Source organism: Falco punctatus (genome assembly GCF_963210335.1).
Source record: "Falco punctatus genome assembly, chromosome: 12".
NCBI lineage: Eukaryota > Metazoa > Chordata > Aves > Falconiformes > Falconidae > Falco > Falco punctatus.
Genome location: NC_137592.1, coordinates 2,390,930 through 2,418,461, shown reverse-complemented (window position 1 = coordinate 2,418,461; position 27,532 = coordinate 2,390,930). Strand labels below are relative to the sequence as shown.

Below are 27,532 nucleotides of genomic sequence, written 5' to 3'. Positions count from 1 at the left end.
GGGCGGCGGGGCTGCCTGGGACCCGCGCCCCGCCAGCCGCGGGCTCGCTGAGGGCGGCGGAGCGCTGCGAGGCCCTGAGGGGGAGCGGCGCGGGCGCGCTGCAGCCGGTCTGCAAGCGCGGGCTGGCGGGGCCGTCGGGCCTCTGTGGCGGCGGGTACCGGCGCTGAGGGCCCTGCCCCGGCGGGGCTGCCTCTGCCTCCGGTGTTTCGCAAGTAGTTCCCGACAGAGCAGCGCCAGCGCCGTGTCCGCGGCACAGGCCGGGTGCGGGGACAGCCCTTGCGCGTTACAGTGAGTCCAACGGGCGCGGGCCGAGCTGCGGGTAGGGGAGTGCGGCCTGAGGTACCGGGACAGCGCTGGCGTGTGGGCAGCGTTTATTGATTCTTAATTAACCCTAATGAACTCTCATTTCATTGGGCACTGAAACGTTTGGTGAGAGAAGTACCTACAGGCAAAGGGAGCAGATGACACCAGGAAAAATCCCAGTGGCAATGGAGAAAGGGGACAGGGACATCTGGGTGATTCGTGGCCGGGTCGGTGGTTTGGCGCAAGGAGCGTGTGTGGGGCCCTGCTCCATCGCGGCCGTGCTAATGGGGTGCTGTGTGCACCCGCTTTCACGCTCACGGTCAGCAAAACCAGCTGGGTCTGAAACGTTAAAGTAAATGGTCTGGAATCCCTGGGGTGACTTTGCCCCAGTAGGAAGAACAGTTTCCAGAGGGGATAATACAGGTGAGATAGCTTAAAACTTGACTAAATGGCTGCATTGAATCTAGTCGATGCTTTTCAGTTTTGCTGCTGTAGCTTTCTTGTTTAAGGGTGTAGCGGTATTTATTTTTTTCCATGTTAAACTGGTGCCAAAGTAGATGTAGCTGGACAGGGAGAAGAATTCTGCCAGCTCAGGTATGTGCAGAATGAGAGGAAAGTGGCATATATGCAGAAAAGAGCCCCAAGTTGTAGAAAGATGCAGGCAAGATGTTTGAGACAAAGGAGGGCAACAATTAAAGGGAAGCTACTTGAATAAAAAGCTGGAGGAGTGAGGAAATGAATGTTAAGAATACTGAAGGAGCGTAAAGCTGGAATAATCAGGGCTGTACTGTAGTGGCTCATCAAAGTGAGTGCCCAGCTTTTGCAGAAGACTGTTAAAAGAAGCCTAACTACCTGAAATATCATTGCTTTGTAATCTTGTGACCATTAAATACTTGCGTAGTAGATGGTCAAGATACGGGCTGGGGGCTTGGTGTCCTGGTGTCTGTTTGCATCACCTTTGCCAGTCAGTGGCTTAGCCGAACAGAGTGAAAAAAGAGCTTTTTTTGTTACGCAGTCGGAGGTACAGCAATAGATCGGATCGGGGAGCTGTAGCAGCCAGTTTTTTCAACATCTTCAGCTCCTTAGTTTGAGTAAAGCCTATATCCACCTGCATACCAAAAAGAAGGAATGGGAAGGGCCCGCAAATCAGTTAAACATGATGAACTTCAGGAAATAATGATATACAATAGTGATACATTGCAGATGGGCAGTGCTGCAATCAATTTTGTAACTGTGTTGCTTTAGCGGTGTTCAAAATATTGATGTTGGGTTGGGGTTTTTTCTGCTTGTAAAGGGTAAGTTATCCATGGTATTTTGAGCAAACAGGTACATTTTTTTCCTTACACTTCTTTTTTTTTTTTAATTGCCTGAAATGTTCAGATTTGCAGAGCTTCTGTTGACTGCCTGTTTTTTGGTGTGGTTTTTTTTTTTTTGTCGGGTGTTACCAGAGCTGCAATATGACACAATATTATTCTTGCATTTGTGGTAAAAATTGTTTTGCTAGATGTGTTAAAGTGATTTCAAGAATTAACAAACTTCGCATTCTTCTGTGCAACTAAAGTCCACTTTAGTTATCTTTTCTGAAGGATTATCTTCATATTTTGGTTTCTAGAAAGCAGCCTAGCCTAGAAAAAGTCTTTATGTACCCTTGTGAAAAAATTTGAAAGCATGAAAGTGGGAATAAAGATGTAATGATACAAAAGTAAGGAAACCATTAGCAATCCTCTGTTTGTGTGGTGAAGGCATGACAGTTAGCTTGGGTTTGTTTTGAAAAGGTCTGTGACCCTCCAAACTTTAGTAATTAGTTTATGCACAAAGCTGTTAGAGATAACCAACGGATAAAAGCAAACGAAGGTTTATGTGTATAAAAAAAAGTAGTTCTCTCTGTGTGTCTATATACATAGATATAAGCACATATGCCTGAATGGTCCAGCAGTTTCCAAATCAGCACAGGTTAGGCCGGTCCCATCTGACCTTTGTTGTTTACTCATTTATGGGAAACGCAGAGCACATAGAAGGAAAGACAGGAATCATTGGGGATGCTGCAAAGAGTCTGGTAATTACAGAATGCTTTGATTTCCCCTGTCCGTATAGTTTTCCTGTGTTAAAAAATGCAAATCTATTTACAGAAGTTTCATGATAAGTCAGATGACACATTAATTTTGTCAGTGGCTGTCAAAATGGGTAATGAAGTGTGCTTATTATCGAAAGCTAGACAAAAAAACGAAGTGAAATGTTGCATTTTCAGGTTACAGATTTGTATATTGACGGAAGATGACTGCCTATTAAATGACTGTTGCTGTCATGGTTAATTGATCATACTAAGGAACAGCAGATATTACAAGAAGCTACTTTTAGTATCTGCATTTTTATTTTTATTAATGTTATAGCACAATCAAACTAAACTCTCTTATTGCAGCCTTTGTACAAACTGTACCTTTTTTTTTCCCCCTTTAACCTAAATCATTATAGGACTTTTATTTGGAAGATTCCAAAATAATTTACAGATGTATCAGCTTATGTACTGCTCAGTAGTAATCCCTTTCACCATCATAGGGAGGGCATATCTTGACCAACTGCTGGGCAAGTTCCTCTTCCTGCAAGTGGCCTTACAAATGTTACTGTGCATTCAGAACAGGGAGCACCTGGTACGCTGCATACTACTACGTATGGCTTCCTTCGTGCACAGGACAGAGGTCCACGCTGACTGCTTGGCGATTTGAGTCTGTGGATCCTAGAGGGTAAAATCTGACAACATGGATACAACTACTGTTTCCTCAAACACAGCTCAGAAACTAGTTTAGTTCAGAGGTAGCTTCATGTGTGTGGTTGTATAATGAAACCATAGCTAAAATCTATGTAATTTGCCACAAATTTTAGTTCTGACCAGTAGGGGGTGGGAAATTTAGGCATATATGGCATAGCATATAAAAAGTGTATGCTAATCTATTTTTTTTTTTTCTGTAATCTGAGAAATTACAGAATTACAGGGGTTTGTTCTGGTGACTGAGGTAGTAGGCAGAGTTGTGGCTGAAATCCCAAACAGCAAGAACAAATGTATATTACCACAGCTTGAATTAATTCCTAATGCTGACACAGTTTAATACTGCATAATAGTAGCTAGCTCTTGCATATTGTTTTTCATCATTAGATCTAACAGCATTTTATAGCAAGATGCAATTAAGACACATGTTGATGGCCATCCTAATATGCATACACTTTAAATAAACATAATATTTCTGAAAATTTCCTTCTCCAACACCGTTAGTAAATACGACTCATTTTTATTGTACTGAAGTTGTATGCACAAACTAGAATGTTTCATTACAGATATTATTGCAAGTTTTATGAATCTGGAAAGTAAATGAACCAACAATGTCCTGAATATAATTAAAGAGAGAATGTAGAACCATACATAATCACAATGCCTCAACAAAGTGTTTAAATAATTAAAAGTTTTAAAGAGGGAGTTATCACTGATCATTAGTGAGTCTAAGCATTTTTGGATCATTAGTGAGTCTAAGCATCCCCTGCCCTGTTTTAAAGAACAAGGATAAGTCTTTGAGGAAGGAGTTTTAAAAAATATATAGAGTGGACATGCCACAGTGCATGTGTCAACTTTACCACAGCTTGCTTAAACCTGAAGTAAGCACAAGAAAGGAGGTGCTGTTGTCGGTTGGGGTTTTTTTGGAGAGTACTATTTTCAATGCTTAACATTGCTTGACATAAATCACACACAACACTTTTAATAACAATGAAGTATCCAGTAAAGATAGTCAAGTAAGTCAAGTCAAAGTAAAATGTATGCGTGATGGAGCATGTTCAACAATGTTGATTTGAGTGCTGGTTGCTGCTGTTCATCTTTGGTGCGTGAAGTCACTCAGCTCCAGTCTTGGGCGTCTTGATGACTGTCACTGCGGACAGACACCTGGAAGTTCTGATCACATTCTTCTCCTGCTGTACAGCTGCATTAGTGGGGCTTGCTTTTCTGCACAGTACAACTGAGCAGAATCTTAAACCAGCACAGTACAGTGAAGAATCAAGGATATTCCATCAGTTTGCAAGTAACTCGTGTGTACTGATGGAAAAACAAGGCCTCAGTATGTATGATTGTTTTGCTAATACGATCAGAGGATTTGCTTCTGCAGTTTAGAGTACTCCAAGTGATACCTCGTGGTGTACTCTTAAAATAGTGGCATTCAACTCTCCATAGTAAACAGCAGCTTCTAAAAACTAATACACTTCTGTTTTTTTCTCAATGCTTGAGAGATGCCAGAAGCACACTAAAATTATAATACGGTATGTAAAAACCATAGCTATCTTGGTTAAATACTTTAGTGCTCTAGTTATCTCAAATTTAAGTTTGAATTTTAATACCCTGTTTTCTACTCATCTAGCTGCCTGTCAACATTCATTTATGTTCTTCTTGGCTTTCATAGGTGGCCAAGTAAAATAATAGCAGCTTGTTATTTAGATAACCCTGATATTTTCAAGAAATTACAAATATAAAAAAAGAAAATGTAAAGAAGAGAAAGGGACAACCTGTATAGTAGAAACACAGTTTTTTTGCAATTACTGATGCAAAATACAGGCTTCCAAGCTATTTACTAAACACACATACGTTCTGTGTGAGAAAACGTGATGTTACATGATGTTTGAAATAGGACTTTTCCTATATTAACATACAAAAATACACTTTGTTAACAGTTAACAGAAATAACTTGCATTTTTGAGAGGCAAGACAAGTCCTTGTTGGGACGGAAACTGCATTTGCTTATGTTTTGCATAAAGTAAGCCTACTAGCCTAAACTGGTGGCTTTCCATCTCTCTTTGTCTGGATGTCCATAGAGCAAACATCAAGTTACTGAAAAGGGGGTTCCTTTCTTAATTACCTTTTGTCTGTGAATCCCTGAAACAGTGGTTGAAAATTACTGGCTTAAAACCTATCCTTAGAGGCTGAATTTTTTCACCAAGAGGTGGGGTTACAACAGCACGTAAAGGCAAATAACTAAGATGAGAGTTTTGAACATTCTTGCTGCATTGGGACTTCAAGTCGTACTCTTGGTTAATTTTAACATTTTTGGGCTTATTCTTTAGATTAATCTTAGAAAAAAAAAAAAAAGTAATTAGTCACTGATACTTCATGGCTTGTTTGCGTCCAAGTACCCTGTGCTTTGGTTTTCAGGGGCTTGACATAACGACCCAAGGGAAAGAATTATTTCCTTGATAATGAAATGGTTTATCCTTGTGTTTAAGGACAAACTAATATATAAAGAGTAAGATGAGTAACTCGGTGGAATAACAATTTCAGTGAAGTTGAACACTGATGATATAAATGGTCTACTATTGCAATTTACAACAACTACTTAACATTTATCTCTTCAGCTGCACTGAGCTCCATGCCTGTGGTCTTGAATCAGAAAAAACGATCACTTAAATCAATGGGAGTTGTGTCTGAATGCAGATTTTGATCTTAAAAACATTCTAATGATTCATATTAAACCTGAAATAATAAAATTAAATAAATCTTCAAAAAAAGAGAAGCTTAAGTGGTTCTCTTGAGATTTCATAAAGATGTAGTCTTTGGATAAAAACCAGTATACCAAATTCAAACCTAAAACGCTTCTCCTGGTATCCCTTCGATAGACTCCTGAAATAATTTTTGTAACTGTTTTAATAATCATTATTTTGAAGGCAATATTAAAATAAATAAGATGGCATAGTACAAAGAAACATGCCTCCAAGTGATATACTCATTGTGCAATGAAATCATTCCTCTGAAGATGAAGCTAGATCATTAAAAGTAAGAAGTTATTTTACTGACAATTTAGTTTTTGATGCTTTTCCAAGAGTTCCTTTACTAGTGTCTCTAAGGAGAAGAGATGCTCATCTACCTCTTCTGGTACAAGATTTCTGATAGAATTAGCAAGTTCAAACAGGTATTCTGTGTTTCTTCCGCTAGGGCCAACCGCATTAAAAATCTGTTCAGCAATTTCTTCCAGAGGTGCTGGACCAAGGTAGTTAGGGTTGTCACGAGTTCCGATGTATAACAATATATCAAACGGTTTTACCGACAGATCTTTTGGATAGAAAATGGCAGTTGTAGTTCTGTAGCCTCCTTTCTCTCGGAAGTCCAGGTGTGCCTTTACTTCACATTCTTGTCCAGCTGGGAGTCTGTAAGCAACACCCCATACAGACCCCTGTGGAAAGACAGAAGAAAAGAAAATCCAAGCAGTGTTTAAAAGGATACTAGTAAATTAATGTATTTCTGTTGTGTTTAGGTAAAATCGTCTTAAATTAATTTTTTTCCATTTTCAGTCTTTTTATTGGTATTTCTCGTACTGTTTGTAGAAAGAGTCCCAAGCTAAAAGGGCTGCTTTATTTAGGTAATTTTCTGTCAAAATGGTAGTGATCAATGCAGATTGATCATCCACTTTCTTGCTAATGCTGAGGCCTTTCTTATAAAACAATTTATTGCTACAATTCAAGTTGAAGCAGTAAATAGCTTTGGCATGGCCTACTAAAGAGCTGGCAGAAAGGATACAAAGGGTCTTCCTGACCTCACAAAATTTGTATGAGAGCTAAAATTTAAATAGTGCCAAATTCAAAGTAATCTTGATTGGGTCCTTTCTCTGTTTAGTTGCAGCTTCATTTCTAAGGACCCAAGAGTCCGCTGCATCTGTTAGACTTGCTTGGAGGGACGAGTGTGGTAATGTTACTGACTGAAACCGAATCAGAGAAGAAAAAGTTGAGACACGAACCTTTGTTTTGCACCATTAAGTGTGGTATATGCAGGACCTCAGCAAACAGTTAGGATAAATTTCATTTCCATCTCTGAGAATCAGAGTATTTCTTCACCCTCTTCACAGATAACATCTCTGTGTTATCTCTGTGATAACACAGAGAAAGTATTTTACTGTGGTGTGTATTAGTTATACTTTCCTACCAAGTTTTATGTGAAGAAATCAGTGAGATCTGTGTAGGGATAGGTTTGCATGGGTTTTTAGTTTTGTTTTGAAGTAGCATAGAAAAATGGTGATGGTCTCATCTATTGAAGACTACCAAATGTTTCTTAGGAGTGCTGTTTTACAATAAATGGTAGTCTGTTTCATCTGCTGGCAACATGAAATGTGGATTCTTCCTGCAGTTGGTATGTGTATCAGTGCAACAATGGTGATGACAAAGCAATTAAGGTTGGGCTTTGTTTTGTTTTGTTGTGGTCTTTTTTTTTTAAAAAAAAAAAAAAAAAACAAAACAAAAAACTAAAACTGGATCCTAGTATTTAGTCATGATATCAGACAGTGCTAGAGTGGTGGTGTTAATTCATGAGCATTGAATTTTGCAGTCAGGCCGTATGCTGGGCAAAGGCATTTTATGGGAGAAAAAATAATAATAATCAGGAGTAATTTTCTTGCCTACTTTTGTAGGTGGTTACAGCATTTGATGTGCTGTGGCCAGAAACAGTGCTAACGAATACAAGAATGGGTTCCTTGCTTTCCCTGGACCATCTGGGATGCGGGTTCACTCCAGCTGTCTGCAGGAAATGTGTTTGTTTTTAAAACGACCTCTTCTGTGCCTGTTACTCTCTTGAGTTAAACCTGCCATTCAGACCTACTTCGGTGTTGATAGGAAAATAAATACGGGTGTGGTGGAGACATGGATCTAAAGCAGACAAGTACTGCTAGTTCATTTATTTAGTTTTCAGTATAGGGAATTCTTACTTCAGATGATGGAAAATTATAATCCGGAAACCTGACAAGGAGTGTGATGCTCTTTTTTTTTCTTTGTGTGGTTTCCTCTTAACTGGCAAATAAATTCAGATAGAGCAAGTAAAAATAAGTCTGTAAACTGGGTGTTTCCAAGCCTCTGTGTATCGCTAGTGAAAAAGGACAGACAGGCTAGCACAGAGCTGGCAGCTGGCATTGCCAGTAAAGTACCCCTGCGGTTGTCACCATAGCATTCAGGGTGTATGCGCAGGGGAAAAATTGCTGTAGTCTGCTAAGATGCCTTAAAAACAAGGTTACCTTCTTAAACTGCAGAATGAGTAACTGAAATTAAAGCACATTACTTGTCCTGTCATTTGATGTTTGTGTGTAAAGGGTGATTATCTGGCCACACGACAAGATTCTGGAGAAAAAGGGGGAAAAAAACCCAACCAAACAAAACTGGTTTGCTAAGTGGAAAAAGGTTTCTGTGGTGACAAATAAGTTTGCTTAACAATACAAACTGAGTGACAACAAACATAACCATTCTTTGTCGATATGGGCCTCTGTGTAACATAGCGGTACGCAGCAATACAGTAATGTGAAAAAAACCCTTACTAGAAAGGTGCAGAAAATCACAGTGAGAGACAGCACGTTGCATTTTGCTGGTTTTGCTAACTGCAAAAACCAGCAGAAGTTCTCGAGTGCTGCTAAACTTACCTCTCTGTGGCTGCCATTTCAGGGAAATAGACTGGTAAGACGGCAATATCATAACCGCATAGAAAGGCAACTAACTAACCGTGACCAAAACACCCATCCTCCATGTCTTATGGCCCAGTGTCATGTGGTCTTGCTCTCCCTCTGCTTCCATGCCATCCTTTCTTCCCTCCCGCTCTTCTGGAGGCACTGGTACCTGCAGGGATTCCCTCTCCTGGAGAGGGGTGAAGCTGGACAGACATGACCATTGCAGCCGTCCCCAGCAAGGCACCAGAATAGGGCATACGGCGGCAGGGGGCACAGCATGAGCAGGGAGCGGGAAAGCAGCTGCATCCAAGGGGCATCCTGCGCTAGCCACCCCTGGGCTTCCCCAGCCCAGCTCGCTGCTTCTGTCCCAGCTGGTGAGCAGGCCAGCTGAGAGATTTCTGCTGGGCAAGAGTCCTAAAAAAAATTGCAGGTAGTTGGAAGATAGCTTCTTTACTATCGAACAGAATTGGAATGGGTAACACGTAAGTCTAAGTACTTCTATAAGCAGAAGAATCTTGTTTTTCCTCCAGCTCGCATGACTGTGTAAGCCTTGTTCGTTCTGCCCACGCTCCCCTTGCACACGCTTCCATTGCGCTGTCGGTGTGAGACTTGGAGGAAAGGTGAAAACGTAAGCGAGAACAGGCGGCTCAGGCCAACGACCATCTTCTCTAAACAGGAGCTAATTTCACAGTATTACATAGAAACCAAAAGCACAGTTGTGGCATTTAATTCCTTAAGTGTTTTATCTGTGTAGTAAAAACAGAAGCAAAGTTATCTCCTTTTTTTTTTTTTTTTAATCACTGCAATGTAATCTTGATTTGTTTCAGGCTTTATTGTGGGAGGGCAAGATTTCAGTTCTGACATAACATGTGGGGTCTGCTACTGGCATATCATTGGCACTATATGTATGCTGAAAGTAAAATTCTGCATCCTTTAACTTAGCCAAAGTGACTATTCTTAAAAACACTTTAAAATATACCTTTAGTAATAACAGACCCAAACTACTTAGTTTAGATTGGTTGATTTATATGAAACAATCAAGAGTCACTGGTGTAACACTGAGAAATTTTGAGAGAACTTTTCACTGTGGTAAAGATAACTCAAATATTTGCTTGTAGAGAAGCAAAAATTAACAACAGACTTACTATACAGTCTGGGAATGCAACAGGACATTCTGTATGCTACAGAGACAGAACAGGAGTACTATACCTCAGGGTCTTCAACCAGAGTCACAACTCTTCCAGGCTAAAATTAAAATAATAAAAAAATAAAAAATCATAGTTCAGTCAGAGGCTTTTACCCTAAATCATGAGCAAATCTAAAACCAAACAAGAAAAAAAATAATTAAAAGTAATGAAAGAGTCAGAGAACTAATCCAGGACAGTCTCAGTAAGGTCTATTTCTTTGAGATCCAGTATAAATATTTTCTGAGAATAGCTTTTTATCTGTATTAGATAAAACTGTGATAAACAAAATGTTAAATTCTGAGTGAAAGGTGTCTGCAACACAGAAGCTAAATTACAGGCAGTCATTAACAGGGAGGTTTTGAATGGACAGCACATACAAAGCAAGGCCAAACTCAATTCTATTCCTGTTTAAAATTGTGCCAATAATTCATTAATGTAAAACTATCCTCAAGGAGCACACCTTTCTCTGTCATGTTGCTTCTCCACAGTACTAAGAGATTTTTTTTCATCTCCAGAGTGCACAATGAGGTGAACCTTCTCACTTGTATGTAAAAAGGTTATACGCAGGCGTGGAGAATAATGTAACATAGACACCTAGCTTGCATGGGAACAGAAATTTCCTGATGCTTATAGAAACATAATCTTTGAAAAGGGATGACCAGTACGGAGGAGTGAGCGTTCCCACTGCGACAGGCAATGGTGGTTGCTGCCTGGCCGCAGAGCTAACCGAGCCAGGCGTGGGGCATGCCGCATCGCTGGCCGCCGGGAGCCAGGCAGGTTTGGGGACGGGAACTGTGTGTGTGACAGCGTGTGTGTGTATGCGACAGCATGTAAATGTGCGACAGCATGTAAGCCATGTGACAAAGCAAGGCTTTCAACTCCATCTTAAAAGCAACAAAAGCAACGTGGCGAAGCCTTCTGGGGCTCGAGTTCAGAACTGGGACAGCTGCATTTGCACAGCGCTGCTCCAGCCTGAAAAACACACATGCCGAGCCAGAGTCTGCCTGCACATAATTTATTTCTTTGCAGTAAGCTTTTTTTTTTTAAATACCAGATGCCCAGCTTGTGTTAGTACCTGAAGCATGGTGGTTTGCCTTGCAGAAAAGTAAATGCAAGGGGGTGGGGGTGGGTGTATTATCTTCACGTACTGTGCAAGTTGTTTTATTGCGTGGTTTATTAGTTTGTTATGCGTTTGATGTTCTAACTAGTGCTGTTTAGAATAAGATGAAAATTTCCTCCATGCTACATGTAGCGTGCTGTGGTTTATTTTTAAAAAGGATCCTTATGCCTTTTCTGAAGGGGTTCTTTTAAAGCTGTACTCCAGTTTTAGAGTGCAGGTTAGAGAAGTGCTTCAGGGATCATCAAGAAAACGTACTTTTGTGATACAAAACCAGCATCCAAAGTAGGTAAACTGTTACAAGAGCTGTTCGCAGCTATCATTTTCTGTACATTTATGATCGCTTTGCATTTCTGATGACTGCACTGTGAGCAGCAGCTGCAGCTGTAAATAAGAGTCCTGCCACGCCAAAGTCACATATGTAACTTGCTGGTGCTCCCGTAACCTCCCGTTTGTTTACCATTTGCGGAGCTGTTTGGGATTCTGCGGGGGCAGCAGCCCTCTGTGGGCAGGGTGCTGGTACAGGCTGTGAGGCACAGTAGGGCTCTGTTATTCTCATTCCCCTGGCTTACCAATACATGTGTCTGCGTGAAACTGGGAACGCTCAGCTCTGGAATTTTAGTTTCTTGGAGGCTTTTTTTGTTTTGCTTGATTATTTTTTTTTTTTCAGATAGGAAGTATTTCCTCCTCTACGAGTTTTCATTTGAAAGTAAAGAGAAAAAAAAAAAATGCTGCAAACCAGCGAGGTGGTCGCTCAGATCAACACTTCTAAACTGGCCCTTCCCTCCCAAGCCCAGCCCCGCACCGGGGGCTCTCCCCGTACTCGGGGTCGTGTCCCTAAGGCCGGGCTCCGTTAGGCTGAGCCGTTAGGACGGGCTGCTGCTTGGTTTTGTTACCGCTCCCCTCCCGTTACGTTTGCTGGGGTTTCTTTAACCAACAGCGGAGAAGAAAATGCCCCCGGGGACTTTAGGAAGCGCTTCTCGCCTCAGAGAAATAAGGGAGAAGGGGGAGGACGGACGGGACGCGGAAGCGGGGGCCGGGCAGCGGCCGGTGCTGCACACGGACCCGAGCGGGGGGGGGCCGGGCCCGACGCCGGTGCCGCCGCCTCACCTTGCCCGGCACGCCGCGGTGGTCCGTGCTGCCCTGCCAGAAGCGGCGGCTGTAGCCCGGGACGCGCCCCACCAGCCGCTCGGCGAAGGGGAAATCCACCTTCCAGAGGAGCGAGCCGTAGCCGAACACCCACATGGCCGCCGCGCCGCGGGCCTGCGCGCTGCCAACGGGGGCGGGCCGGGGGGAGGAGCCACTGCGGGGGGGGGAGGAGCCACTGCGGGGCGGGCCCGGCGCTGCCCCCGGCCGGCTGGGTGCTGAGCCGCTCTGCCTTCCCCCGCAGCACCGCCATGGACTTCACGGAAGCTTACTCGGACCGGTGCTCAGCCGCGGGGCTGGCGGCACGGCGGGGCGACGCGGCAGCGCTGCGGGAGCTGGTGGCGCAGGGGTACAGCATCGACGTGCCCGACAACAGGGGCTGGGTGCCCCTCCATGAGGCTGCGGCTCACGACTCGGCGGGATGCCTGAGGCTGCTGCTGCAGGCAGGTGAGGGGGACGGGCTGTGAGGTGCGCGCTTTGCTCCCCATCACCCTGATGGACGCGACAGAAATGCGGTACATTTGTCACGGTCCTGTTGCGTGTCTCGGTGTGGTCCCACAGACACTAGCGTGCTGGATCCAGCAGGAACATGCTGCTTGCCTGACATGCTCTGGCCAAGACAGGTGCCTGCACAGGGCCAGCAGCAACTGCACTGCTGCTGCACGGAGCTGATAATGGTGCGTCTGTGGGTGCCCTCTAGGCCACACGACCCAAATAACTACATTATTTTAAGACAACTGCGTTTTGTAATTCATTGCTAAACAGACTTTTTCTCCCCTCACACCCCTGTCCATTTTTCTCATTTGTAGCACCATCCAATGACTACATAAACTCAAAGACCTTTGAAGGGATGTGTGCACTGCACCTTTCGGCACGCTACGGGTCTTTGGAAAGTGTTCGTGTTCTTCTGGAAGCTGGGGCAGACCCCAATGAAGTCACCACCGAAGCAACCACCCCATTATTCCTAGGTGATGCAAGCTGTCAGAACAACCCATCAGTGGGGAAAAGCTTATTCACTGAGCTTAAACCCACCAGAGTTCATTCACTGCCTGCCATGTTTTGTATTTTGTAGCCTAAATACTACACTGTAGACTCAGAGATGGAATGGGTCTAGAAATTATCTTGTATTTATGGCTACATCTGCTTCAGACTGTGTTTTAAAACAAAATTGCAAAGCCAAATCAGTTTTCCACATCACCTTTTCTTTCTAGCACCGACAAGGTCTAGGAGGTATAGGATTGCAGCTAGATGAGGGTGTTTCAAGTCTTGTTTTAGATCTTCTTATTATTACTCCCCACTTCTTATGTGGAAAGACTTTTTTGCATTCCCTAATTTGGCAATTAAAATCCATTATTTTAGGGAGGGGGTGGGTTCTATGATTTATGTTTGGCATAATTAAGTGCTTAAAACTTCCGCTCTAGTGAATCCTCTGAGACTGAATTATCTAATGAAATACGCTTATTACTTTACTGACCTCTGTACCCAGGCAAACATCGTGGCTGCCACGTTACCTTTCTTTACGAGTCTATTCACATGTTACTTTTAAGCATCCAAATAGCTGATTCGCTATAAAAAATTGGTAACAGGTAGTGCTTGCGGGGGAGCGTTGCAAGTACTCTGCGTAATGGTAACACGGGGTACAAGTGCTTACATAGATCAGACAGGGCCAGGGAGCGCTCCTGCGGTTGCGTAGCCAAGAGATTTTTAAAAAGGAAAATGTTTCTGGTCAGGTGAGTGCGGCCTGTGCAGCGGGGTTATGGCACAGCGCTGTGTTGGACATGGCGTACTGCAAGCTCGGGCGCTAATACTCTGCGTTCAGTCAGCAGCAACTGTTCACAGGTCACTTATCACCAAACCCGGCTTTTAGGGTTATGCAGGAAATGTGCCTTGGTAGAACTGCTGCTGGCAAAAACTTGAGGATCAATTGGGATGCTAAAAGAGGCTTTGTCAATGAATTGCATTAGCAGAAATTAAATGTACACATTATAAATTAATTTTATGTAAGTGTTTAAAGCAGTTTTAAAATTTTGGGGTTTTTAAAAGTAAGAAAGATAGCCGCTGGGCTTCTCAAGCTTGGGAGGCCATTGCAACTGTCGTGCAGTTTGGTGCCTGCTGCAGAGTTGTTTCCATGTTCTACGGGAAAAGAGGGAGGAGAGAAACTTGCTTTTGTTATATGTGTTAGCCCAACATAGGTGGAATTTTAACAAGTCTGTCTAAAAACTTGGTGGATAAATTTCCATTCTCCAGTACTGTTTTGGGGGTGTAAATGTAAAAGGCAAGTAATCTTATATAAGGCAAATTTAAAAGAATTATGGTTGTTGGGTCAGAAAATCAGCAGTGTGAGACCATCTGAGTTTTCAGTGAGTTCTTTAAACCCATTTAATTAGAATTTTTTTTCTTCTTCTTCTTTTTTTTTTTTTTTTACTGTTCTGTTCAAAGCTGTTGAAAATGGGCATGCAGACATTGTAAACTTGCTGCTCCAACATGGAGCAAATGTTAAAGGACCTCATTGTTGGTCTGGATGGAATTCATTGCACCAAGCTTCTTTTCAGGTAACCTGCAAGTGTATCACAAAATTTCCATGTAACGGGTGTATTCTAAGTGATAATATATCTATTTCTTTACCTTTTTATTGGTAATTTTTCCTAACCTACCCTATCAGTCATAAAGTTGTCTAAACGCTGAAGGGCATGCACTGCACTGAAGAACGTATATGAAACTACATGAGATGTCGATGTTGTGAAGCAATAATTATTTAAGTATTATAAGCATTGCTTGTGCTCCCAAGCTCATGTGTTGTATTTGGGAAGTGAATCTCTTACAAGATTTTTTTGAGAAAAAGTTCTGTATAGTATGTCATCATCAGTGAGATGTATGACGTATTTCCAGAATAGGAATACGTTAGCTTAATGGTTCTAATAAACTGGTTTAATTTCCATTTGTATGTATCATGTAAATGAACAAATGTGAAAAATCAGTTGGCTGCCATAGATCATTCGGTACATCTTTTATTGAGTAAATTGCATTTTTTCTTATTTCTGTTAGGAATGGGTGGGGAAAAATAGATTATGTCAATTCCCTGCTGCTTTATTGGTTAAGAATAAAAATATTTCTTTCAGGGATGCACTGAGATAATGAAAATACTCCTGGAGAAAGGGGCAAGCAAGGAATGTAAGGATGACTTTGGAATTACACCTTTGTTTGTTGCTGCTCAGTATGGAAAGCTGGAGAGTTTAAGGCTGCTTGTATCCCACGGTAATAATGATCATTCATTTAGCTTCGTTGTTCTTAAACTTGCATCAACCCATCACCAGATGAAATTATAGTTCCACTCATGCACTTTGTAACTTCAAATTTCAGTATTTTTTGATGTAATTATAGTTGCAGATGGTTATGCAAAACCATCTTAATTGCCTAAAACTTATTTTCATAATGTAATGGAGTTTTCAGCAAGTGACAGTAGGAAATAATAAATCAAAACGACAGAAAAGATTAACGATCATCAGAGTCTTCTAGAAGCCCTCAGTAGTACAGTGTTAGCGGTCTGATTTTGAGGACTTTGTTCTTTTAAACAGGCTGTCGTTTAGGCTACGTGAAGATGCCTCTCTCTGGTCATAAAGGGACAGCAACAGTTCCATTCACATAGTTGACAAGTCTTATATGTCAAAGTGCATGTGTTCTTACAACCAAAATTAATTGCCATAACTATTAAGCCCAAGGGAGCCATGACCTGACCAGATAAATAGTACTGATCTACCAAACGGGGACAATCTGAAAAAAATAATTGCAATCAAAAGATTGCCTGGTGCATTGCCTTTCCTCCAGCACATTTTTCTGGTGGTGTGCTGATCTTTGACAGAGGTAATGTTAAAGCACTGACTGTTTAAAAAACTTAGCAACAAGCTACTTAACGTTTCCTTATTGCTGTGGAAAACGTGTTGTGAAGTCACCCCATGAAAACCAATTACTGATTAACGCTAATTTGCTGTTTATTTTGTGTCCTGTAGTGGCGATGTAAAGTATTGGCTTTTTTATCAGGTGCAGACGTAAACTCTCAAGCCAAGGACAAAGCCACCCCCCTGCTGATCGCCGCGCAGGAGGGCCACGTCGCCTGTGTGGAACTGCTCTTATCAAAGGGGGCAGATCCCAACCTCTACTGCAACGAGGATAACTGGCAGTTGCCTATTCACGCAGCGGCGGAAATGGGCCATAAGAAGTAGGTGATTAAAAAGACGTTCAGACAGAAGATTCTGGTCAAAGAAGTAGTTCAGCTCTAAAAGGAAGAAAAATGAGTTCTCAAGCTGTTCCGTAGTTTAGAATGCCTAATTATTTTCGTATTTTAAACGTCTGTAAGTAGTCCCAGTAAAGCGACCGACTGCTTTTAATTGAGCATGTAGCCTGGGTCTGAGCCGCGTCCTAATGAGTATAGAGGGTGTTCCATGGTGCTGAACCAGATATCGATTCACTTGATAGCCATTGTACATTTTACAATGCAAATAACAATAACATATGCTCTACACATGACTTGAACAGCTGCTAATTAGAATTATATTCCTAACCATGAGGTAGAAGAAGTAGTCACATGCAAATAATGAATTAGCTGAACCAGCCAGAAAACCAAAGCCACGGAACAGTTCCTTTAATTCTTCTAGAAATACGTCTGTGGCTTTGCCCAATCCCAGTGATCCAAGTCCCTTTGACAGCAGAAGGCCAAGAGCAGAAGGAAGTTCCCAGAGTAGCAGGTCTTTTCAGAGGAGCATCTCTCGGGAAGCCCATGATTTGCATGTGTGACAGCACTTAAATACATTAATGATGATACTAACTGCAAAATGATTAGACGTTTGATCTCATCCCCTAGCAAAAGGAGATCATCAGCTGAGCTGTCATGAAAAGTTTGTGTAACAAATTGATGCCTCTGCTCAAAGTGGCAAGGAGGGCAGGCTGCAGCAGGTACTGAGGGAGCTGGTTCTTGTTCATTTTCTCAGAAATGGAAGGTGGGTTAGCCAAGCTGTCAGTACTAGAAATGTCTGTAAATCAAATGCTGCCTTTATAGCTTTTGCAGCGATACATAACCGCTGACCTCTGAGCAGGACCAGTAAGTTCCAGTAGCAAAGGAAGTGGTGTTTGTCACTAATCCTTGTTAGCTGGAAAGGATGTGGACTGGAGTGTGAGCTATGAAATAGGACAATTTTTCTCTTTCAGCATCTTGTTGAGTGCCGTTGAACAGAAGTAAATACTCATTTTATTTGCAACCCACATTTTCAGTTTGTTTTCAGGCTTCGTGGAAGTCTAGATTTAATGTGTGCTCTATTGCTATAAAAATGTTTGTTGGATGTTAGGAAATAACCTGTCCCTGGTTTGGATTAAAATATTTATTTGCCAGCCTAAACCCATGCCAAAGCACAACGTTCATGATGGATCTATGTATGAAATGATAAAAATTGTTCTTTTACATGAACTCTGTAGTGAAAAACAGGTAGGATTTTCCTCTTAAGTTATAATGACCATATAAAAAATGGCCATACATTTAAAATTAATCATTGCATCAGATCACAAAATAAATAGTGTTTTTAAATCTTTGCAGGATATTGGAGTTGCTAATACCAATTACTGATCGCATTTGTGACAAAGGCAAAGGCAAAGTGAGCCCTGTGTACTCAGCAGTGTATGGTGGTAATAAAGAGTGCCTGGAAATGTTACTTAAGGAAGGCTATAGTCCTGATGCTCAGGAGTGCCTTAACTTCGACTGCAGATCGCCCATGTGTATGGTCTTCCAAAAAGAGTAGGTACACCTCGTCTATTTTGAAACTATTCATAATTCTGTTGGCCTTTATTTAACTTTTCTCAAATGTGCAGTTTTCCTGCCTGCCTTCCTCAATTCTCGAGCTGACAGAGTTAAACAGTAAGCATCCGAAGGGTTGTGTGGGGCTTGGATTGCATGCACCAGCCGAAGAACCTTGCGGAAATCCCCAAGGGGAAGCTCCCACTCTTTGAAGAAGAGTCTTGTAGAACATAATTGCAGTTTTCCTGCTTCCAGAAGGGCTTATCAACACGTTTGTGATGCTAATTGGATCACAAGGACTCTGAAGTAGCCAGGTCCTTTTCAGTAAGGATAAGTTATTGGGAAAAAATAGTGTATTCCTGTATTTCTGTATGCCAGTCTTGTGCATGAGACGAGCAGAATTAATCAGCTCCGCACTGTAGCGGTAAGGAGGGCTGGGGAACTGAATGATGGGTTCTTTTAGATCATGAGCCATTTCTTTTTATGCCTGGTGAGTGATGCCTACCCCTGGTGTTCAACAGGAGATAAAACAATGCTTACTTCATAATGCAAAGGCTATAATTTGGGAGAAAAAGTAGTAAGGTATAAAAGCCTGACTCGTAAGTGTGTGTGTATATGTATGTGGTGTGTCACCGGGATGCTGTGTGCAGTGAGTTTGCAGAGCTTCCCGCAAATACAGCTGGATGTAAATTAAACCCTCAGCAAGTCTGAACATCGGGCTGATCCCTGACTTCTGGGGTGCAGTCATGTGGTGTTTTCACTATGTGTCTGTTGCAACTGGCGTATCTTCAAGGTGAAACCTAATCAAGCGGGCACGGCGCTTGCTGCTGGTGGCAGGCAGTGGGGGGTCGGCAGGGTGCGGTACCCCTGTGTTACAGGTGCTGCTCAGTGATGACTTTGGGCAGTTTGTGGTCAGAAAGCCTGCTTTGAAGGGTCAGAAGCCTGGCAAAACCTCAGGTTTTTCAGAACAAAAGGAACAAATGTGTTAAATGTGGGGACTGGAGTCTCCTGAAGTAGTTCTGCATTTTAAACTGGCGCTTTCCAGAAAGAGCTGCGGTCAGAACGGCACGCTGCGTTTTCCTTTAGTTTGGGGGGATTTTTGGTAGAAGAAGTTTGGTTTCTTGGAGGCAAGTAGTGAAATTAGCTTTCTGGGGAAAAACTAACAGGATGTCCTGTTGCTTGTGTGCTGTTCATAGGTTCTTTTATTTCATTGATATTTTCCTGAAATACGGGATCACCTTACTTGGCATTAATCTGGGATATTGCCTGTTCCATGAAAAGTTTACTTTGTTTCAACGGTTCTTGAAGCTGGGCTGTTCACTGCCTTCTGGGGACCAGTTACTGGAGTTCATAAGTTACACAATTAAAGCACACGAGGAGTACAAGGAATGGCTGCCTTATCTGCTCTTGGCCGGTTTTAATCCGGTGAATTTAATGCGCAGATTCTGGTAAGCAGATAATGTTATCTTGTTTACTTAAATATTGTATGCTAATCTGCAAAGCTGTTGCTAATGTTATTTAATGAGCATTGTCAGAGGATAGTACTTGATAACTGGTTGCCGTGATGGTGGGGTTACCGAATAAATCACAGGTAATGGCTGGATTCAGTTAAACTGTTTATTTTAGGAAGAAAGCTAGAATGGAAATTGCATTATCACTACCCTGGAGAAAGGCATCATTTTGCAATTTTGTATCTTAACATCTCTTATTAGCCCCCAAATTTAGTTGCAAATTGTGTATGTATCATACTGTAACGGTAAGAAGAACTAAAAATAGCAAGGAAGAGGTCAGGAAGGACGGGAAACATGTAAAGTGAAGCTGGGCCGAGGCTAGGAGGAGAGGAAACGGATGCAGTTAGAGATTGTGTTAAACAAAGTGATGTGGCAAAACTTCCAGTCTGATTTTGTTGTTTTAACTTTTTTTAAGTTCTTCCATGTACAAATAGCTGCTTGATGATGTTTTATATTTAATTAGGCACTACAGAATTATATTTAAAATGATGAAGTCTCTGTACTTTCTTCTGTGTTTTTCTTGTCCGTGAAGATGACACTTAGACTTCGCTACCACCATGTGCCTAATGTCATATGTGTAAACTCGTTACATGCTTTACATAACTGTATGAAAGAAAGAGGATTTTAAGGTTTACTTAAGTATTGATTTATATTTCAGATACTGTTAGGATATCATGGTTAAGTTATCATCAGTCATTTTAACTGCATTCGTTTATGACTCAGTAAGATTCTGTTAATCATTAGCATCCATGGTTTTCTGAAGTGATTGGAGCATATACGAAGCATGGTATATCTGTGCTTCTGTAGATCACATTTATTCATAGAAGACCAAGAGGCTGGCTGCGAAAGTAAACATGCTCCAAGGTTCCAGTTAGTGCCTGAACAAATGTCACTGTCCATGTGTCTCATATATGGTGCTTTTTGGCATTCTTGTTACCTAAACCACAGACACTTCTATACCAATTACTTCCTTTGCTTAAGTGTCCACTTTTTAAAAGAACACTTACCACATCATAATCTACAAAGTTAATGTTTTTTTAAATTTAACTTCAGTATTAACTGTTAACTTCTGTCCTGGCAGGTAACAGAATAGTAGACAACAAATGACATATGCGCATATGGTTCATTAACTGTCTCAGACTCGTTGTGCAAAACAACTGTATAATCAGTCATAAAGTGGTCACTCTAGAGCTCTGACAATTTTAATTACCAGTGGGAAAAGTAAAACCATCATTCTCTTACAGAAAGCTAGGCAATCGCACCTCTCTCCTGTGTGCTTTTTGGTGAATGTATGTAAGTTCAATCAAATGCGAAGAATGAAATAGTAAAGACTAGAAGGGACATAAAATACTTTTGACATTAATCTCTTGTAAAAAGTAGTGTATTAAAAATATTTAGTCTGGTATTTTTGTTGTCTTTAAAGCATTTACATTTCCATTCAGATGAAAATTCAGGATTGTACACGTCTAGCCAACATTCTGTGAAATCGCCTGGCTCCTCCTCATGTGTAACACTAGAACAGTCATTGTACCTGCTGTTAATTAAACCTCTTTATACGCTCTGGTCAATTAAGCTGCTGTTAAAAGGTTCTTCGCACATGCTGAAGATTTTAAAAGTAAATCATACTGATTTCTGAATACATATACATGCAAGCGCTGGTAGAAGGAGAGTTTGAAACACTTGTAAACTTTGTGGTTTGGTTTGGTTTAATAGCTAAGTATCTGAATATATGTGCATTTTTCCCCCAAATGTGGTAGTAAAGCTCTGGTGCCTTGACCCCTTATTAAAATTTAAGTGGAATAAGAAATTAGTGCAGAGGAGAATGCTGCCTATTTCTGAGGTATTTAAGTTTCAGAGCAGATACTTTCCTCTTACAGTCTAACTTACTCCTAAAAAGAAACAGAGGAAGATAAAATTACATTAGTATAGAGGCCTGTGCTGTCAGAATTACTTTCTCTTTAATGGTTTTCTGTCTCTGGACTTAGGATGTAGGTTGTTGAGGATTTATTAGACAATAGTAAAGCTTTTCCATTATTATATTTATGCTATTGTGTAAAATGATATTTTATGGGAGTTTTTGTCACGCAGGATTTTCTCTGTGAGTGAGAGCACCCTTAATTTCATCCTGGAGTTCACAAACTGGAAGAGACTCCCTCCAGCTGTAGAGCAAGACCTGACAGACTACAAAGAGAAGTTCACTTGGACTCCCAAGAGCCATTTCGGTAAGCAATACCGTTAGGGAAAAAAAAGTCCCTGCATCTAACACCTCCAGGCTCCAAGTGGGAAACGGCTCTCTGGGCTCACGCCCGGTGCAGAGAAGGTTCCGAGTTGATACACGTTGCTTGTCCATACTGGGGAGCAAAACCAGCCGTTACCCTAAACAAGCAAAACACGTTTGAATGAATTTTACTCACTGCATTGTTCAGTTCAGCGTGGGTGTGTTTCGGGTAGGTCTTCTCGGTTTAGGCTCCCGATTTTCTCTACCTCCCTCCCTTCACATGGTGTCACTCCTCTCTTGGGCTGCAGTTGCACCATTTTTTCCCCTGAACTATGCTATCCCAGAGGGCTGCCACCGTCACTGAGCCAGCAGCAGGTCCGGCTGGAGCCAGCCAGCACTGGCTCCATCAGCCTTGGGGGAAGCTTCTGGCACCTTCTGGCTCCAGCAGACATGGGCAAAGCTTCTGGTACCTCCTCACAGAAGCCACCCCTGTAGCCCCCCGCTACCAAGACCTTGCGTATCTTTTCACACAGTGGTTGTCCTAAGTCAAGCGATTTGGCAGCACGTTAGAAGGACTCAGTTGGCATGTAATTTGGTACTTGCCCTAGAAGTGTTTTCCCATGTGTTACTTTGTTGCTGGCTTTACTTCTAGACTTAAGTTTTCAGTGCTTGTAAGGTGGCATGAGCCCCTCTCCCCCCAGGTTAGGGAGCTGTTCTAGGCTGGTTAGGTGAAACTTTCTGATTAAGGATAAAATGATTCTTTGACACAGTTTCTGGAAGTTCAAGGTAGCTTTTCTAGCTACTGTAGGGAAATTCCAAAAATGCTGATTCTAGCAGGCAACAGCCCTTTACTGTCGAGAACTCTGCCTTGTTACCTGCCAGAGACGGGGATTCGGATGGGAGCCAGCTAAACCCGGTGACCACAGGCAACTGATGTAATCCCATGGTGTCCTGTTCAGTGTTCGGTTTGTTTTTTAATTTTTCAGCCTTCATTCCTTCCCTGTCTCATCTTTGTCGTCTTGAGATCCGGGCCATTTTAACGAGCAAACGCCTACGATCAGACCGGTTTATTCGGGAATTGCCACTGCCAGCTTGTCTCCAGGACTACCTTCTCTACTTGGACGTACTGCGAGTCAGCGCTATCCCAGAGGCCGAGGATTACCTGGGGCAGAGAGAGGAGGGAGCTCCTTCTACCAGTCACTCCGCTGCTGAAGATGCAGAGAGGAGGGACACATCTGTCACCAGCACTAGGTGATGGCACTGCCAGTGACTGAACACTGTGGCTGCACGTTTTGTAATGGCAATTAGCAGACACGGGGGAAGAACTGCTGTGAATAACTGTAGTAATAAGTCTTTTCACACTGTAGTTTTATACTTTACCTAGAAGTTTGTTAGAAGTTCTATGCCTTACTTGTTTAAAAAGCCTGTTGTAGCTTTTTAAGTCTGTGACTGTTTTCTGTTTTTTGAAAGTAAATTTTTAACTCTTACAGAGTAAAATTAGCTTGTTCAATGAACATGGCTTATGTAGCGGTCAAAATCTGTTTGGTCAGACACTGTTAGTAGATGCTTTATTCTAAGTACTGCATATATGAAATAAAATTATCTGAAAGTCAGGGAACAGTAGTATATATTATGCACTTCCGCATTGGGAAGTGATCTAGCTGAACCACAGAGAAGAAAATAATAAAAGAAAGGAAACTGTTTACTGAAGGAACCGATTTTTTTTTCCTCCCCTTTCCTTGGTATCTATATGTGGTGGAACATCAGTGGGAGGCCGGCTCGGAGCCTGACCCAGTCCCTCCCCTCGCATAGCCCATGGGCAAACCACAAACTGTCCCCACAAGCGCACCAACACAGCACCGCCGCACAAAAATCCCTCCTGCCACGGAGACAAAAAGTAGCTGCTGTCCCCACAGGGTGGGTGGCGGGGCCAGGGCAGGGACACCTTGGGGGAAGACAGCTCCATCCCCTGCACTGGGAAGCCCTCGTCCTGCAGAGGCGAGGCCAGCGCTGCCAGGCTCACTGGTAGTAGATGCTGAAGGCGTGGAGGATGTACAGGAAGGTTGTGACGAAGGCGAAGAACTGCATGAGAGGAAGAAGAGCAAAAGTTGGGGGCAGCTGGGAAGGTCTAACCCCAGCTCCTCTCAGTGCTCTCGCCCTGGGGAAGCCTCCCAGCCTAGAGCTCTCTCCAGCCTCAAAGAAGAGGCAAAGCCCCCCCCTTCGCAGAAGGCAGCCACGTGAGGCTGGCCATGAGCTGCTGGACCCCAGGAAGCTCATGCTGGCTGCATGACACAGCAGGAACAAGGAGCTAAAGCTCTGGCCCGTGTGACACTGCTGGGCTTGGGATGGCTCTGCTGCAGCTTCAGTATTTGCTCCTGCATCTCCCCGAGGGGAACTGTGGGTGCTCCAGCCTGCCCGATGTTTCCTGGACACTCACCGATGCGGCACTGTTGAGCTGGTAGTGAAGCGGCGAGTCGGGGCCGAGCTCAGAGCGGATGGTCGCGTTGGCTTGCAGGACAGCAGCGCTCATGTACAGAATGGCTGTGGCACCGTGGTACAAACTGTCCTGAAAAAGAAGGCAGCGGCGTGGATGAAAGCTGCCCCGGACTGCCCTCAGATTCACCCCGAGGATGAGGTCTGTCCTCGGCACCTGCAAGTGCTCAAACGGGCCAGACCCTCCCCGTGCAGCGGCAGTGGTGTAGCACTGCTCCCCCCAGCACTTCCAATCAAGGCGAAAGGAAAGGGCCGGTTTGCGGAAGGGCCAGCGGCTGGCTGGCTACCTCGTTGCCAGGCGCAGTGGTCATGTACCCACGCTACTGCTGCCAGCATGCGCCCGAGTCCCAGCCCCTCCTTACCAGCACTTTCCAGTTCTCGCTGTTTCTGTGAAAGCCGAAGAGGTAGCTCAAGAGGAGCAGCAGGGAGATGAGGCAGGAGCTGATGGACACGTACATCACCCATCCCTGCAGCAGTGGGAAGGAGACGGAGGTAGCAGCAACGAGGATCCACACCCAGGTCCCGCAGAGCTGCCAGGGACAAACACAGGCACCTCCACTGAGCTGAGCATGCGGAAAGCCCCTTCTCCTCCCCGTGTCCCTCCTCGCCTCCCCCCTGGGACGGCCCCCAGCAACCCCTGCGTCCTCAGGCAGCACCAACCAGCCTCCCAGAGCATCCCAGCAGCACTGCAAGATGGCACGAGTTTCCCTGAACGCTGTTGGGAAATACTTCAAAACTTCTTTTTTACAAAAGGGAAAGATTTGCTGCTGTGTTCAACATAAGGAAACATCTCACCCACAGGGCTTTGGTGCAGAAGCCAGAAAACGGGCGTTTATCTGGGAAAGGTGAAGGGCTGCGTCAGCCCAGCCCTGCCCGCTCATTAATCTCCTGGGCTTGAAATTGCAGCGTGCCTGACTCCACGCACAGCCTGGGCTGAGTCGCTCACTCTTGATCCACCTAAAATATTTACAGTGCACAAATAGCGCACGGAGTTATCTGGGTGAGCTGAAGCTGCCCTATGCTGTTGGAGCTCCGATGGATGAAGCTCCCCCCAGTCTGCAGCAGGGAGCTGAGCCCACCGGCACAGGCAGCTCACGGCAAAGCCACGACACACGACTGCGCCCGTGGAGCGTGGGTGGCATGGGTCGCCAGCGCTGTTTAACGTGCCAAAGTACAGCAGCAGTTATCTCAGCCAGGCCCACCGGGTGCCCTCTGGACCCGTGAGCAGTTGAAAGAATCAGTGTCACACGTTACAAGACACCCAATTGCCCTGGAGCCCTTGGAAAGCCTTAATACAGAGAAGGAAATCCACCTGACTTTCAAGCAATTTCTACGCAGTAACTAGAGCTGCTTCTGCCCTGGAGGCGCCTGCAGCTCTTCAGCCTCTCTCAGCCCACCCAGCCAGCACCCCTCGCACAAGCTGTGGGATGGAGCTGGAGCGGATCTCCTCCTCAAGCTGTTCCCAAAAAACATATCACGAAGACACCCTTGTGCATTCAGAATAAGCTAGAAGAGAAGATGTTACTTCCCATTAACACCATCTTTGGGATCATGTCGGGGGCTACTCCCAGGTTTTCAGCCCCATGATTTGCTGGAGCCATTAGTGGGGGCGTACCGCGGCGAAGCTCGGCATACTCACTATCTCCGGGAGGATGAAGGCGTAGGGGACTGTTTTGAAGACGACAGGTCCGGAGGGCAAGGCGGGCTGTGTGGAGGCCGCAGGGGGACACGCCGAGGCCATCTCTTCTCAGCTGATGCCACGACCACTCCGGCTCGGCTACTTGCATTTGCCTGGACCGCACCACTCCCGTGCGGGGTTTTAACCGACACACCCGCAGGGACGTAATCACAGAAACCAGCCCAGGCTGGCACCACGCCGCTTCCGCCAGCTGAAGGAGCCCTCGGCAGCCTTCCCGTTATTGCGGCTAGCTTCACGCGCCCTGCTGCCAGCGCCGGGATGGGGGAGCAGCGAGACCCCGGCCCCACCACCAGCGCACAGTCAAAGCTCTTTAATGGGAGGGGGGAAAGAAAAAAACATCCTACACCATGGCAGGGAAAAAACGTTTCCTGCTATCAATTTTTTTCTTTCCCCTGGCATGCTTTCAAGCCTGAAATATTTTTGCTTCCACTGTTGTTGCCTCCTCCCCTTTCTCTTCAGGTTTCTGCCCATGGTCACGTCAGACTCCCCCACACCCACTGGGCACATCCAGCCTTTGAAAACTTGCAGCCAAACATATTTTACAGACAACTCAACACACTAGTAAAAGAGGGGAGGGTCTGCCCACGTACTCCTGAGCGCCCAGAAGGGTCTGAAGGACAGCTACTGGGACAGATTCGATCCCTACCCCCTGGCAGCTGCGCTTTGGATTCGACAAGCACACACTGCTTCCTCCAGCGGACTTGGCCTCACCCCCTAACTCGCGGGTAACTGGTGGGATGAAAGGCTGGAAGTGGCATCTCTGCCTCACAGCCTAGAGAGGACAGCACGGCTCCACTAACCCGGGCAACACGCCACGGCAGGAGGAGCACAGTACGATACCGTGTCTGTCAGGAGAGCCAAGTGATGCCCTAGGAATTCAGCTTCTATGCCAAGTTCTTGCGCAATACAGAGCAAAGATCAAATCCATGATGTTTCTTATTGTCCAAGCCCTTCCTAGGCTGGGTGGAAGCATATTCTGGCGTTTCTGGAGGCTCTAGTTTACAAACGCTGTCAGTGGGAGCTGGCTTTGGGCTCCGTGCAGCACGCTCCGGTCTTTGAAAGGTCTTGTTTTAAAACATTTCACACAAGACAAAACTAGTGCCTGGCTCGGCCTTGAGTCCATGTGACTCAGCACAGAGGGAGCTACCATACGGCACAGCCATGCCCAGGGGAAAGGCAGCATGCCCTGAATTCGCACCAGCTTTTGTTTGTATTAGGTGGGTCAAACACATTCCTATGAATAACCCAACCTTTTCCTGAGTGGGAAAGAAAAACAGTAAAACAGTCTAAATACAGAGCATCCTGCTGTCCGCTGACTGGGCAAGAGATCGGTATTTTTTTTCTCCTAGCCCGGCTCAGCAGCATTCTTAAAGATCACTGCTGTTTTCCTGGCCTGCTACTAGTCTACTGGGGTACTGTGACAAAGACTCTTTTGTTCACCCTAATTAAAACAAAACTGGGAATTAATTGGAAGCTGCAAGAGAGGAGAAAAGTGCTACCACAGCATTTGCTCAGCTTAGGCAAAATACAACACTCGACGTGGCTATAACAGTTCGTGCACCGAGTAACAGACAACATAGCCTTGTCTAAGACTGCAAAGTCAAACATTTAAAACACAATTTCCATTAG

At 44.1% G+C, this 27,532-nt stretch overlaps 3 protein-coding genes across 3 annotated transcripts; 1 reads left to right on the top strand and 2 right to left on the bottom strand.

Annotated features, from left to right (window-relative positions):
- The first annotated feature begins 17 nt into the window (after positions 1 to 17).
- Positions 18 to 23,421, top strand: ASB3 (ankyrin repeat and SOCS box containing 3). Its single transcript, XM_080408375.1, has 10 exons — positions 18 to 288; positions 12,445 to 12,647; positions 13,010 to 13,168; positions 14,640 to 14,752; positions 15,320 to 15,455; positions 16,239 to 16,416; positions 17,785 to 17,982; positions 19,179 to 19,430; positions 21,582 to 21,715; positions 22,698 to 23,421. The coding sequence occupies exons 2-10, from the start codon at positions 12,452 to 12,454 to the stop codon at positions 22,964 to 22,966; spliced, it is 1,635 nt and encodes a 544-aa protein (XP_080264501.1). The 5' UTR covers positions 18 to 288; positions 12,445 to 12,451; the 3' UTR covers positions 22,967 to 23,421.
- CHAC2 (ChaC glutathione specific gamma-glutamylcyclotransferase 2) lies at positions 3,572 to 12,355 on the bottom strand. The gene is made up of 3 exons (XM_080408386.1): positions 12,165 to 12,355; positions 9,960 to 9,995; positions 3,572 to 6,503 (listed from the first exon to the last, which is right to left on the bottom strand). The coding sequence occupies exons 1-3, from the start codon at positions 12,297 to 12,299 to the stop codon at positions 6,120 to 6,122; spliced, it is 555 nt and encodes a 184-aa protein (XP_080264512.1). The 5' UTR covers positions 12,300 to 12,355; the 3' UTR covers positions 3,572 to 6,119.
- Positions 23,265 to 27,388, bottom strand: MALL (mal, T cell differentiation protein like). Its single transcript, XM_080408387.1, has 4 exons — positions 25,844 to 27,388; positions 24,567 to 24,734; positions 24,149 to 24,277; positions 23,265 to 23,793 (listed from the first exon to the last, which is right to left on the bottom strand). Exons 1-4 carry the CDS (start codon positions 25,943 to 25,945, stop codon positions 23,731 to 23,733), a joined length of 462 nt encoding a protein of 153 aa, XP_080264513.1. The 5' UTR covers positions 25,946 to 27,388; the 3' UTR covers positions 23,265 to 23,730.
- Positions 27,389 to 27,532: the final 144 nt, after the last annotated feature.